At 33.5% G+C, this 12,224-nt stretch overlaps 1 protein-coding gene across 1 annotated transcript; it reads right to left on the bottom strand.

Annotated features, from left to right (window-relative positions):
- Positions 1-4,061: 4,061 nt before the first annotated feature.
- Positions 4,062-11,912, bottom strand: CNPY1 (canopy FGF signaling regulator 1). Its single transcript, XM_043968589.1, has 4 exons — positions 11,673-11,912; positions 10,852-11,052; positions 8,958-9,054; positions 4,062-4,819 (listed from the first exon to the last, which is right to left on the bottom strand). Exons 2-4 carry the CDS (start codon positions 10,990-10,992, stop codon positions 4,779-4,781), a joined length of 279 nt encoding a protein of 92 aa, XP_043824524.1. The 5' UTR covers positions 10,993-11,052; positions 11,673-11,912; the 3' UTR covers positions 4,062-4,778.
- Positions 11,913-12,224: the final 312 nt, after the last annotated feature.

Below are 12,224 nucleotides of genomic sequence, written 5' to 3'. Positions count from 1 at the left end.
GAAACCTTTTGCTTTCTTCTGTACATCATGAGTACATAAAGGAGATTAATCAGTACCATTTGAGGAAGAACACAGGCAATAAAGATTTCTTCCTGGTAGACAATGAGAATCACCTGATTGAAACCTTGTCTCTCTTTTTGTTAATGCCCATGTCACCTCAAGGGTTATTATCATTCTTTATAAGTTGATGTTGGATGCGATGTAGGGAAATTCCCGATTGTTCAGCATTGCTGTGAGGTTAACGGCTAATAGAAAATGGCAGGAGTACATTCTAACTCTTCAATTGCCATCCTACCTTTTCATAAAGTTTGAAATTGGTATTAATATTTTAACTTCTCATTCACAAGATCTTCCTGGTTCTCAGCCATGCTTAATTAGCTGACATTTGGCTCCCTGTATTCTGTTACATAACTTGGATGCAGGTTTATTAACATTCCCAAAAGGAGAAGGAAGTTACCAGAATCTTTATCATCTCAAAAATAGAAGGCTGTATGCTACTTGAGATCGGCCAATATAAGACCGAAATCTGCCTAAACAAGCTGACTGTTAGAGCCGGCTCCTATTCTGTGCACTTGTTTTTTTTTCCAAATTATTATTTCACTATTTGTCCTATGGTTGGCCAGAATCTGTGTACCGTAGTTATAGACTACGTAATGGAGTTTAATAGCATAATATGAAATAAACTGGTGAAATTCTACTTTCTCATTCATTTTTTGTAAGATCGAGTGATTTTTTTCTTGTCTTTTATTTGCTTAAAAGTCTGGAGACATTCTTCAAGATCATCTGCATAGGACTACTTAGGACTTTTTGTTTTGTTAAGAGTCAAATGAGCCTATTTCCAAATGCTCTGTCTTTAAGCAGACATGATGCTCAGGCAATTAAAATGTTCTCAGTCACATTTTTCTATGTTCAAGTCTCCCTGAAAGTACCAAAAAGGTAGGCAAACCTTGATTTGCCTTGGGCTACTCCTATAAATTTTTCTTTCTGAAAGCAGCCTACTTCCTGCCATGTGTGTATGTATACATGTATACAAACACGCACACATATATACATATTATAAGGGTATATATATATATATATACACACACACACTTATGTATATGTGTGCATGCATGTATGCATATATGTATGTATATATATGTATATATACTGGAAATGGAAAACAGATCAAGAGAGTAAATATATCTAGCCCTATCCTTCACTCAATTAAGAATTTGAAGATTATATGAAAAACAGTGAATTCTTCCCTTTAAAGAAATGTAATTTTGTTGGGGGTGGGGCATGGGGAAGGAGGAGATTACTAAAGCTTCAAGAGAGGATGATACCATTTATTCTATCTTTTCTATGTCTAACTAAGAATATGGATTTTTTTTATCATCTCAGTACTCCAATTTCGTTTTAGCAAATGGTCTTCCAGCTATTACTTAGTTCCTCATTCTGCAGCAAATAATCTAAGGGTGATTGGTTTCACAATTACCTAGTGAATGACAATTAACAACTTAATTATGTGCCCCCAAATCAGAAAAAAAAATATGATACAGCTCTATGTAGGAAACTACCCAATAAAAATACTGTGTGGTTGAAGTCGCCAAATCTTGGCTTAGATTCCTTTATTTGTAACAAACTCTATAGAGCCCATAATACCATAAAAATTAATGGCTTATCTTCATGGTCAATAATAATAAACTGGAACTTTGAAAATTAATATGCAACGTCTAAAACTATATTTGAATTAAGCTATTGCATATATGATTATTATATGTTTGCATTGTTTATATATGTGTGCACATTTGTATTTATGAAATATATGTTTATATGTCCATATACACATATAGCACAATAAATGTCAATCTAAGCAGAGAAATAGGAATTCAAAAATATGACCAGTTATTGACCTTTTTTGGTGGGGAGGGGAGTTGTCTTAGTAAATAAAGTATTGATCTTTCCCATTTGGGATTTTGGCTCAATTCCACTCTCTACTCCTAAGTGAAATGAATTCAGTGTTCTTGGCTTATTCTTAGCAAACAGTAATCCACATAACAAAAAATAATCAGTTTATCTCAGCCAATTTGGTCTTTATTTTATGAGAAGAGGTTCACATGAAGCTTCCATAGAGACCAAAATAAATCACATCATAAAAAGTACAATTTCAAACTATGTGTCCCCAAACAGTTCTATCCCCCATAATTTAATAAGTGCATTATTCTCATATTTTCCTGGAATTTTTATTTAAATAAAATAAGTTTTTATTTTAATAAAATTGGATTATCTTCTTATTTCTTTTGCTTGACTTTCTTCTCACCTTGAGAACCCAGTTTTTGGTTAGTATGTATCCATTAAAAAGTGGAAAAGTAGTTAAGAGGGCAGTTAAGATGGTCTTCAACAACTCTCTATTATAATTTATTTGCAAAAGTCTAGACATGTCACAGTGGCCAAGAAGAGTGAAACTTGGATTCATAAGAAACACATTACTTTTTGTATGGCACAACCTTTTTTTAATGAACAGCTACAGATATTTTGATGGGTTTAACAAAAACTTTAAAAAACTTACAAATTACTCAAAATAATTGTTGAAATTTTATAGACAGGAAATAAGCAATACCAATTATGTGAGACACCAAGATGTCAAGACCTTTGCAAGACACTGAACCACTTTCATTGGGAAATTCAAGAATAATGTGTAAATGGGGGGGGGGGAATCTCAACAAAGCAGTATATGGTAGCTGTGCTAGTAAAATATATCTATCATCTCCATCTAAAACAGAAGCATCAACATCACAATAAGGTGTACGTTAGTCAGTCTAAGGGAAACGGGCTTCCATCTAGTGAGCACAGGGACAAATATTACAATTTTCCAGGTTGAAAAAAAATTCTGGTTTGAAGACTTGTTAGAGTTTATCAATCAGGGTGCATAAAGTATCCCAGAAACTTGCTGGTGATTTGGAACAGGTTAATATTTTTCATAAAAATCTTGGAGTGGGCCAGAAACCATTTGCTAAAATGATATTTTAATACAAGGCTAGTAAGTACTCTTTGATGTGTACCATCTTTCCATGAAGGTAATTCATTGGTAAATTGCCTTACAAGTTTATATTCCTATCCAGAATATTCACTAAGGAAACCCAAGTCAGGAAAATGTTGATGACAGTGCTTCAGATGCTAATTAAATTTTAAATGGACATGTTTCCATGTAGATTTAAGATAGAGGGATTTATGATATAAAAGACAAGTTATAGTTCAGCCTCCTTATTGAAAAACAGGTGATAATTATTTATTAATCCTGTTTTTATTTTATATCTATTATAGTCTGGCTATAGGAGTTCAGACAGATTATGACATACTCATTATGATTTGTTGAAGAAAGAAGAAATATAACAATATTTTAAAAATAAGATTTGTATATTTATATTTCAAAACTGAAAACATCTTATGACTGATAAGGTTGTTTGTGGGCACAGTGTCCACACCAAAAAAACAATGAAAACTGGAACAAAAATTCTTTATTCATTTTCCTAAACTTGAGAAGTTTTCTTGCCTGTGGCCCAATTACATGGCCAAAAATGTGTGTTTTCTGAATAAGTATGCTACATGTGAAGTTTCTTTTTACACAGACAAATAGTTTTATCCTCAGCCCTATTGGGCATAGACTATGGTCATTCTCGGTGACATCAATGAGCATTTCTCTTTTACAATGAGTGAAGAAGACGTACAGATGTTGAATAAAGTAGAATTCCATTGAATAGAAATTATATAGAAATAGATAACAGTCCAATAATTAGACTTTTATTATTCATTCAAAAAGCACTTATTAAGCATTTACTATGTGCAAGGAGTAATAAATATCTGTTGAATTTAATTGAAGGCACTGTGCTAAATATGGTTGAAAATTATATCTTCCACACTGATAAAACCTTGCCTTTCCCTTTCCAATAATAATAATAGTAATAATCAATAATAATAATATCCACTGGACAATTAGTTTCAAAAATTCTTTTCACTGTAAAACAATTTTACTTAAGCAAGATATTCATCAGTAAAACAAAGCATCTCTATTGATGGGATCTTTTGAGAGTATATTGTGAAATTAGCAAGAAATAAACTTTTTCTATCATTTGAATTTAGATTTGGATATTTTAAAACTTACAGCAAAGACCTGACCCCCATTATGGTTGTAAACGAAAATGATTAACTTTAGATTTGTTCTATTCTTTCTTTTTTTTAAAAAAAAGTTTATAAGCTTAAGGTAATTATGTTATTGAAATTCATCCCTTATGAAAATCAGGGTAGACAATATTAGCCCTGAGCTAGAAAGGTTAAGAAACTATTTGCCAGTAATTATTGCTTGATTTCATATTTCCAATCAGCTGTTTGAGTAAAGTTTCATTCTAACCAAAAGACATCTATTGATCGTGCATAATTTGCTAAAACTTATTAAATTCTTATTTGTGCTTACAGATAATCATCCTCCCACAACCCTCCAAGAAAACATTTATCTACCAAATCACACATTATCAAAAGCAACAGAAATGGCACAGATACTCTATAACTTTACCTTCAAAAACTATTTAGAGGAATGAATTCATCATTACATTTCTCATTTTTTAAAAATTTGCTCAATTTTAACCATCAAATAACTTAGCAAACACATTTAAGGCAATGGCATGAGTACTGATTATGGTGATGAAAGGCGTGAAGCGACAGAGAACACAGTCATTGACCTTTGGGGGAGGGGAGGGATTGTCACCTTACTTCTCTTTGTAACTAGTAGCTCATTCTTCTTAAAGCTCAGTGTGACTAGTAGAAGAAGCATCACAAAGATCTAGAAAAAGAAAAATGAAATTACGTTACTGTCATACTCAGTCAGGTGGACATAGTTTTGGAGGCATGCTGAATCAAAACCTTCCCTGACATAAGTTTACCACTTGCCATGCTAAAAGGTACCATGTTTATTATTTCATCAAAGCGGCAGTGATCAAGAGGGGATGGACATCTTGGTACCATATCCATTCTTCATTTGAACTCTGTTGGTCCCAATGATGTTTAGACTGTTCTGGCCAACAATTCTAGCCCTGTATTTCAGGTTTAAATAGTTTAAAGCTGGCCTTTGCATGCTGAAGTGAATTCTTTCCTATGCTGTAAATTAAAGGCAAAACTAGTTGGAGGCTAAAGGGAGTGAACGCCAAAGTGTATTTTTATTTAAATGCTTAAGTATACTTATTGGAGTTCTCTCCCACATTCTGTGTCTTGTCTTTTCAGTTGGTCCATGAAAAAAAATCTGTCTGGTCATTTGGCCTTTTGTGGGGGAAAGTGATAGTACTTTAATTTTTTTATGCTTGATGTTTTAAAGCTATTAATAAATTATTTAAAGTTTGTATTTTAAGAGTGTTTAGCACATATGTCTATACATACACATACATACATATATACATACATACTTACAATGTATACTGACAACTCAGTAGACACAAGCCTTTTGGATTTACGATGAACTAGGGTTTGTTCTCTACCTTTAAATGTATGACTTTAAATTCTGTCTTTTTATCCTATTTAGATCAACCAGAAATTATTAGGAGAATCTTTCACCTTGACTGTGTTTTAGGGTCACCTGCCCTGCAAATTATTGACTTCTGACCAGCAATATATCTATCCAAAGAGCATAGGGTTTTGTGCCCACCCAAGAATTTTATGAAGCAAACTCAGTAAGTTCTTTCTTATTCTTTGGCTAGGAAAACATCTGTCTAATGAGAAATGCCCCTATAATCTTCTCTCATGGCCAAGATCAAATTGTATTGAATATCCTTTCCTGTTGATTGGAAGGGTAGTAAGTAACAACAAATGAAGATCTGAGCGCAAGCTCTTAACATTTCAAAATGATGGCAAAATTATTGTAGAGATCTAGAAATGCTACTCCTGACCCAAAGTTGACATAAGGTTCATTTCTTCTTTTCCCCTTATTAATAGGAGATGTAATTGTAATTGCTACACATGGACCTTATCTTTACTGACAGATGTTTATGTTTATCAACAGTGAGGTAAAATGAGCCACTTTCCCAACACTCTTCTATCTGAAGGTCAAAATTCAAAATCTATAGATATGCAAATCACTACTTTTATTCAATTTTAATGTCAAAGCTTTGTAAAAAATAGCATTTTTGTTTCTATAATTAATCTTTAAAAGACCAACAATCATACATTTTTAATAGCCCCTCGGACAGTGTTCTAAGCACATAGTAGGTGCTCAACAGAGACATCTGTTGATTGATTCAGTTTCATAAACATAAAAGCATGTTTTCCTGTATGTGGGAACACATGTTCAAATAATTATCGATTTGGAAAATATCCATATTTTGGAAACTGCAGGATTAAGAATATACAATATTGACAAAGAAGTTGATGGGATGCTTTTATAAAAAACAGTATTGCTATAATAATATCTATTAGATCAATTAAGTCATATGGATCTTTAGGTAACAATTTAAATGCAGTTAGATTTTTTTCAAAGGACACTTTTCTTATCTAGAAGATAGGACCATTTTTGAAATCAGCCAGGAATGTTGAAGATGGTCTATTAGCTATAATTTTCTGCTATGCCCATCATTGCTATGCTTTGTTTTTATTGTGCTTTTTAGGTATTTACCCTTCCTCCCCACTAAAAATAATTTTTGGATTTTTAAAAAAATGTCACTGATAGTATATTATGGATGATTAACCTTAAATCACTTTAAAAGGTCGGGGGCTAGTATTTTAGCATTATGCTCTCCACTTAGGTGTAATATATTCTGCCTCTATTTTTATCAAGATAATTCATGTTCATACAGAAGCATACATAGAAAAATCCAGAAGTATATTGGCAGGTATAGCACTAATATGCTATCCTGCATTTTGATTGGTTAACTTTCAGTTTCTTTACTAGTACTCATACTTCTAGATAGTCATACCTGTGTTTGGCGTGGCAAATGTTAATTGGAGTAAACTTTAATTTTGATTGAATGCAATTAAGGATCGTCTATCTGAATACCTTTTATTTTAATCTTCTAAAATAGCAATGATTTCAGACGTTTACTAATAAAAATGTTATTTTCTTAGCTGCATTGAAATCTTTCAGTTGTATATATGAATATATAGATACATATTTACATATATATGTGTGTAAATGTATATATATAAGTGTATATATGCATATATATATATGTATGTATGTATGTATGTATGAGATGTGAAAGGGAAAAGATCATGAAACATTTTTAAGCCCAACAAAAGTAACTTCAGAGAAGGTTCTTTCCCCTCCATTCTTTCTAGTTAGATGGTTGCTGTGAATATTTCATGAAACTGTCCCAATCCCTACTATATCATAAGATTGGGTGTGTGTGTGTGTGTGTATATATATATATATATATATATATGAATATTTATATTATGAAGTTATGTAAAATACAAATACTGTAATAAGCAGAAAAGTACAGGTGAACAAGTGTGCCACAAATCATGAATATTTTGTTCATTCTAGGATAAATAGGTCTTTGAATGATTTAGAAAACTTTTCTTAAAAAAAAAAAAGCCATCTGTCTTTAGGAGAGCTCATGGCACAAAGTTATTTATGCCAGTTTCTTCTGTCACTACATAATTTATCTCAAAGTAGTCACAAAAATTCCGAACTGCCAACTAGTTCTGACTTCATCACTCCCCTCCCCTCGACCCCCACTCCCAATTGAAAGAAAACGACCAAGCTGTTTTCGTGGGGGGGAGGGGAGGAAATCCTGAAATATCCAGCAAGTTGGGACTTCTAATCTATTTTATTATTGTTTTAGATCATAAAGTCTATGCCTTAGTAGATAAATATCTGTAATCAGTATTTGAAGAAAGCAGCATCAATGAGTCATCTGTTTACAACTTTTTGGCTCTTTTGCTTCAGGGTCATCAGACTTTAGCATGAACAATCTGTTAAATGGTATTTTGACCTTCCAGTGGGGCATACTACCATTGCAGCCATTGATTTAAAATCATTAATGGCTTCATGCATATTCTATCGTTGTAGTTAATAAAAAAATTTTTAAAGGTCTAACTTCGACTATATTTTTATGAAAGTATAGAAAGGAATTAAAATTATGTACTGTTGTTTTACATATATATATATATATATACATACATACACACACACAGACAGACACATACTATACATATTACAAAATCCATAGAACAGATATGGGTATCAACTTACTATATAGCAAATTAGATATTTGAGATTTTTTTTGTTTTCAGAATTTAAAAAAAAAGAACATATGTTTCAAGAACTGTTTTGAGTATGTGTTTCAGAAATTGTTCAAGCAAAAATGTTTTGAAGCACATTTCCTTAAAAAAAAAAGACACCCACACAAAAAGGCTCTCACTAGAAAACAAATAACAACAAAAAACTTTAGAAGTTCTTAATAGTTTCGGGTTACATCTCATTACTGATTCAGCAACTGGCTACCACTAACGTCATAAATCTTCGACAACTAGGAGACAGCACAGAGAGATTCTCTTTTCCTGAATGGAAACCAGTTTCTAAAAAGAAAAGGAAAAAATCATGCCTGGGATTTTTGGCTAACACCAAAAGAGAAAGTGATAGGTGATATTTTGAGTGTTAAGATCCTGGTGAAAACAAATGTCCGGTTTAAAAAAAAAAAGTAAATAAGCAACCGTGCTGAGATATCTTAACAGCCTTCATGGATTTGGGTTTTGTTTTGTTTTGTTTGCTTTTTAAAAATCTCACATGGTGGCATACCCGATTTAACTACATCAGAGTTCTCAAAATCAATTTGTTGTACCAAAGCAGTAGACTAGGTTTGAAAAAAAGAAACCTGAAATGGAAAGAGAGAGAGAGAGAGAGAGAGAGAGAGAGAGAGAGAGAGAGAGAGAGAGAGAGAGAGAGAGAGAGAGAGAGAGAGAGAAAGCACATGTTACATCAGACACAGTACCTGATTTTTCACTGCACAACTTGTCAGCTAGATGGTCTGCCTCCTGGGCGATAAGTGAGAATATTTCATCTTCATATTCTTCTATTATAGTTTCACACTGCAAAAATATAATAAAAACACATGTGTACAGACACACATACAATATACAGACAGAGCTCCTTGTTAGAAAAGACCTAGTAAAATTCTCATTAGACAAGGTTATAAACCTATATTATCAAGATAGTCTTTTTTTTTTTTGTGCTACCCTTTTCAGTGGAGTAGATCATCGTATTGGGTTAGCATCCTTCCAAGAATGTTAATGACATCATTTTTATGATGATATAACTATAGGGTTTGGGGAGGGAGAGGGAATGGAGTTTATTTCTTATTTAATTTTTTTTCTCATCTTTAAATGGATAACTCATTAAAGTAGCTGAAACTAGTCATTTATAATTGTAATTTTTCTTTAAAAACCCACCATGCTTAAAAAATTGTAGCTTCTTTGGTCAAAATGCTTCTTTAGATTTAACATAATAATCCACTTTGTGGTTTTCTATAAAGTGAAGACAATTACAATCCCTTACCAATCCAAACAAACACATCTTCAATTTCACTGTGGATACCATATTTGAAAGCTACTTATGGAAGCTTCTTTTTACCCTGTTTTTTAAAAAAGCTAACTGTAATTTCACCACTGGAGGAGTGGGGAGAAGTCTGACATTTCATAACAGGGAGAGATGGGGCTCACACTTGTCTCATGCATTTGGCTAGCCTGGAGTTTAAATGCAGCATATCTCTGAAGTCCAGAAGCACATTTTTTTTTTGTCTCCACTTCCAGAACTTGGGAATATGTTTCACTAAAGTTTACTATAATCTTATTCAAAATTTCCTGTTTACTGTTTGAAAAACCAAGAAATAATGGCATTTTGGGAAAATGGTTTAAAATTAATTACAAATATGTTTGTTTTATAATGTGAAATGAAAAACCATTAATTTCCATTCACACTCCCAGAGTACTTTTAGCACTGAAGTATTACCTTTACGGTTTAATTAAAATTAACTCAAGGGCATGTACAGGCCTTAATTTCAGGGTTTCAGCACATCGGAGAGTTTTGCCAATAAGAGAACCAAATAAACATTTCAATCTGACTTCTCTATCACTTTGTTTCTGCATTGTTAAGGGCAGAGAAACATAGTGGTATATATTTTTCAAGGCACATTTTTGCAAACCAGAGAAGGTAGCATTCTTGTAAAATAAACATTATTTGAAGAAGAAATTGGCATAAAGCCAACTATAGTACTTAGACCTTTGTTTAACTAAATTCTGTGCCAGAATATTTGAATTAATTCAGTAGAAATTTCTCTTTATTCTGCAAGGCCTTAGGTAAAATTAATGACACCCCATACTTCTCCACCCATAATTTGACTATAAATATTTGAAAATGACATTAGTATTAATTTAGATTTTAACTGAGAAGAATAGGCCCTGATATCTTATGTGAGAATCTGTAAGGAGACTGTCTTGGCAATAACCAATTCCTGGAATCATTCCTCCAAATGAATCAAACAATTTTGAGTACTTTCAGTTTTGGGGAAAAAGTTCAAAACTAGTTAATTTGTGAATAATGCTTTTAGTTAGTATACCACCTGAAATTTCCTTTGGGTTTCTCATAAGGCATGCTTCAAATTGAATTACTAGACTACTTTGCAAAGGCAGTTGAATGACAAATTACGTCTAAGAATGGTTGAGGACTTTTTAGTGTTATAAATTCAGTCTCTGGCATTTCTGCTCAGTGTTATTAGAAACTTACTACCCTACCATGCTGCAAAGTGTCTTGAGATTCATCAATTAAAAACCATGAACCAGCACTATTTCCATGGAAAGCCCAACCTGGACTCTAAGAGGATCGCTTACCGCAAATTTCAAAGGTCTGTAAGCATCAGAATAAAAATAGAATCGTTTAAATTCTTTGTATATTTTATCCCCTTTCCTTGGAGCAAATCTCTTGAACGTCTTTGTACTGGTCTCAGAATCTTCAAGTTTGTAGTCATTCATTCTCTCACATACGGTCTCCAAAACTTCTGTTAAGAATGCCTCTGACTGGGCTAAGGGAATCTATCATTAAAAAAAAGGGGGGGGGAAGGGAAGTATTTCTTAATTTTAATATTACTCAAGAGACCTTTGGAAGTCAGATTGCATGTGGAAACTGACATATGTAAACTCCACACACAACTAGGCATTAATCTCTAAGTCTACTTAGCTACTCAAAAAATGACATACATAATTTACAAGGTTAGCTCTTGCTTATGTAGCATTTTGCTTTTAAAGAAAGGGAAAAAATGCACACATTGGAAAACTCAGAAATCTTTACACTCCATTTGAACAATAGTATTATATACACATATGTATATTCGTCCCTATTTATGTATATTATATGTACATAGCACACAACAAGCAGCCTACAACACTAAGCCCACAGACTCTAACTGATACTCTGTTTCTCCATGATGACAAGAGTTTTCTTGTTTCAAATTCTGCACCATTTTAGCTTAAGCAGAGTTCTAGAAAAGCTCTAAGACGACCCACAGTCTGATCTCTCCCTTGGTCCTGCCTTGCAGCTAGCTGGCTGTTCATCAGCTCTGATGCAGCTGTTTAATCCTTCCCAAGAGGTTTTGCAAGAGGGGTTGGGGTTGGGGAGGGAGGGGGGGAGAAAGAAAAGAAAAATAATGGCTTACGCAATTTAACTTCTCCAAGGTTCTACTATTTCAGCTTTATTTTAGAACAGCTGGTCCATGTCTTTGTCCGTTCCTTTCCCTTCAGAATTCAGCAAGAATTCAGCAGAAACATTTAGACACTACCTACATACTTAGTGAGGGTCTCAACAGCTAGTGCTCTAAGGGTCAAAGAGCACCCCTCGCCCTTGGTAACCGGGACAAAAAAACTTCTCTCCAGTCTAGACAGGTCAAGGTGCACGATGCTCTGGTCCCTGTTGCTCCTTCCGGAAGGGGGCGTGAACTGAAGCCAAGTGCACAGTAAACAACAGTGCCGCATCCTTCGGCCTTTAGAAGATTTTTTTTTCCTCTCTCCACCCTCTGCTGATCAAAGTAGGAAGTTTTCATGACAACCATAGTGAAAGGGGCTGAATCACAAATGAACTCGATTTCTGCAATGTTGATATATCCAGTCTCTATTGTCTCTTTTCAGACACAGTATGAACCCTTCCGGTCTCAATGATTACATTACAGAAGCACTTTCACATGTGCTCCCCATTTACACAAAGGCTTTCC

Source organism: Dromiciops gliroides, chromosome 5, assembly GCF_019393635.1.
Source record: "Dromiciops gliroides isolate mDroGli1 chromosome 5, mDroGli1.pri, whole genome shotgun sequence".
NCBI classification, from domain to species: domain Eukaryota; kingdom Metazoa; phylum Chordata; class Mammalia; order Microbiotheria; family Microbiotheriidae; genus Dromiciops; species Dromiciops gliroides.
The sequence above is the reverse complement of the archived record's forward strand: the minus strand, read 5'-3'. Positions and strand labels throughout refer to the sequence as shown.

What these genes read in the sequence shown, in the direction of transcription:
- CNPY1 (XM_043968589.1), bottom strand. Translation starts at nt 10,992, where the DNA reads ATGAATGACTACAAACTTGAAGATTCTGAGACCAGTACAAAGACGTTC. An exon ending in ACAGACCTTTGAAATTTGCG is followed by an intron (nt 9,055 to 10,851) that starts GTAAGCGATCCT and finishes ATATTTTTGCAG; the next exon opens with TGTGAAACTATAATAGAAGA. An exon ending in GTTGTGCAGTGAAAAATCAG is followed by an intron (nt 4,820 to 8,957) that starts GTACTGTGTCTG and finishes TTCTTTTTCTAG; the next exon opens with ATCTTTGTGATGCTTCTTCT.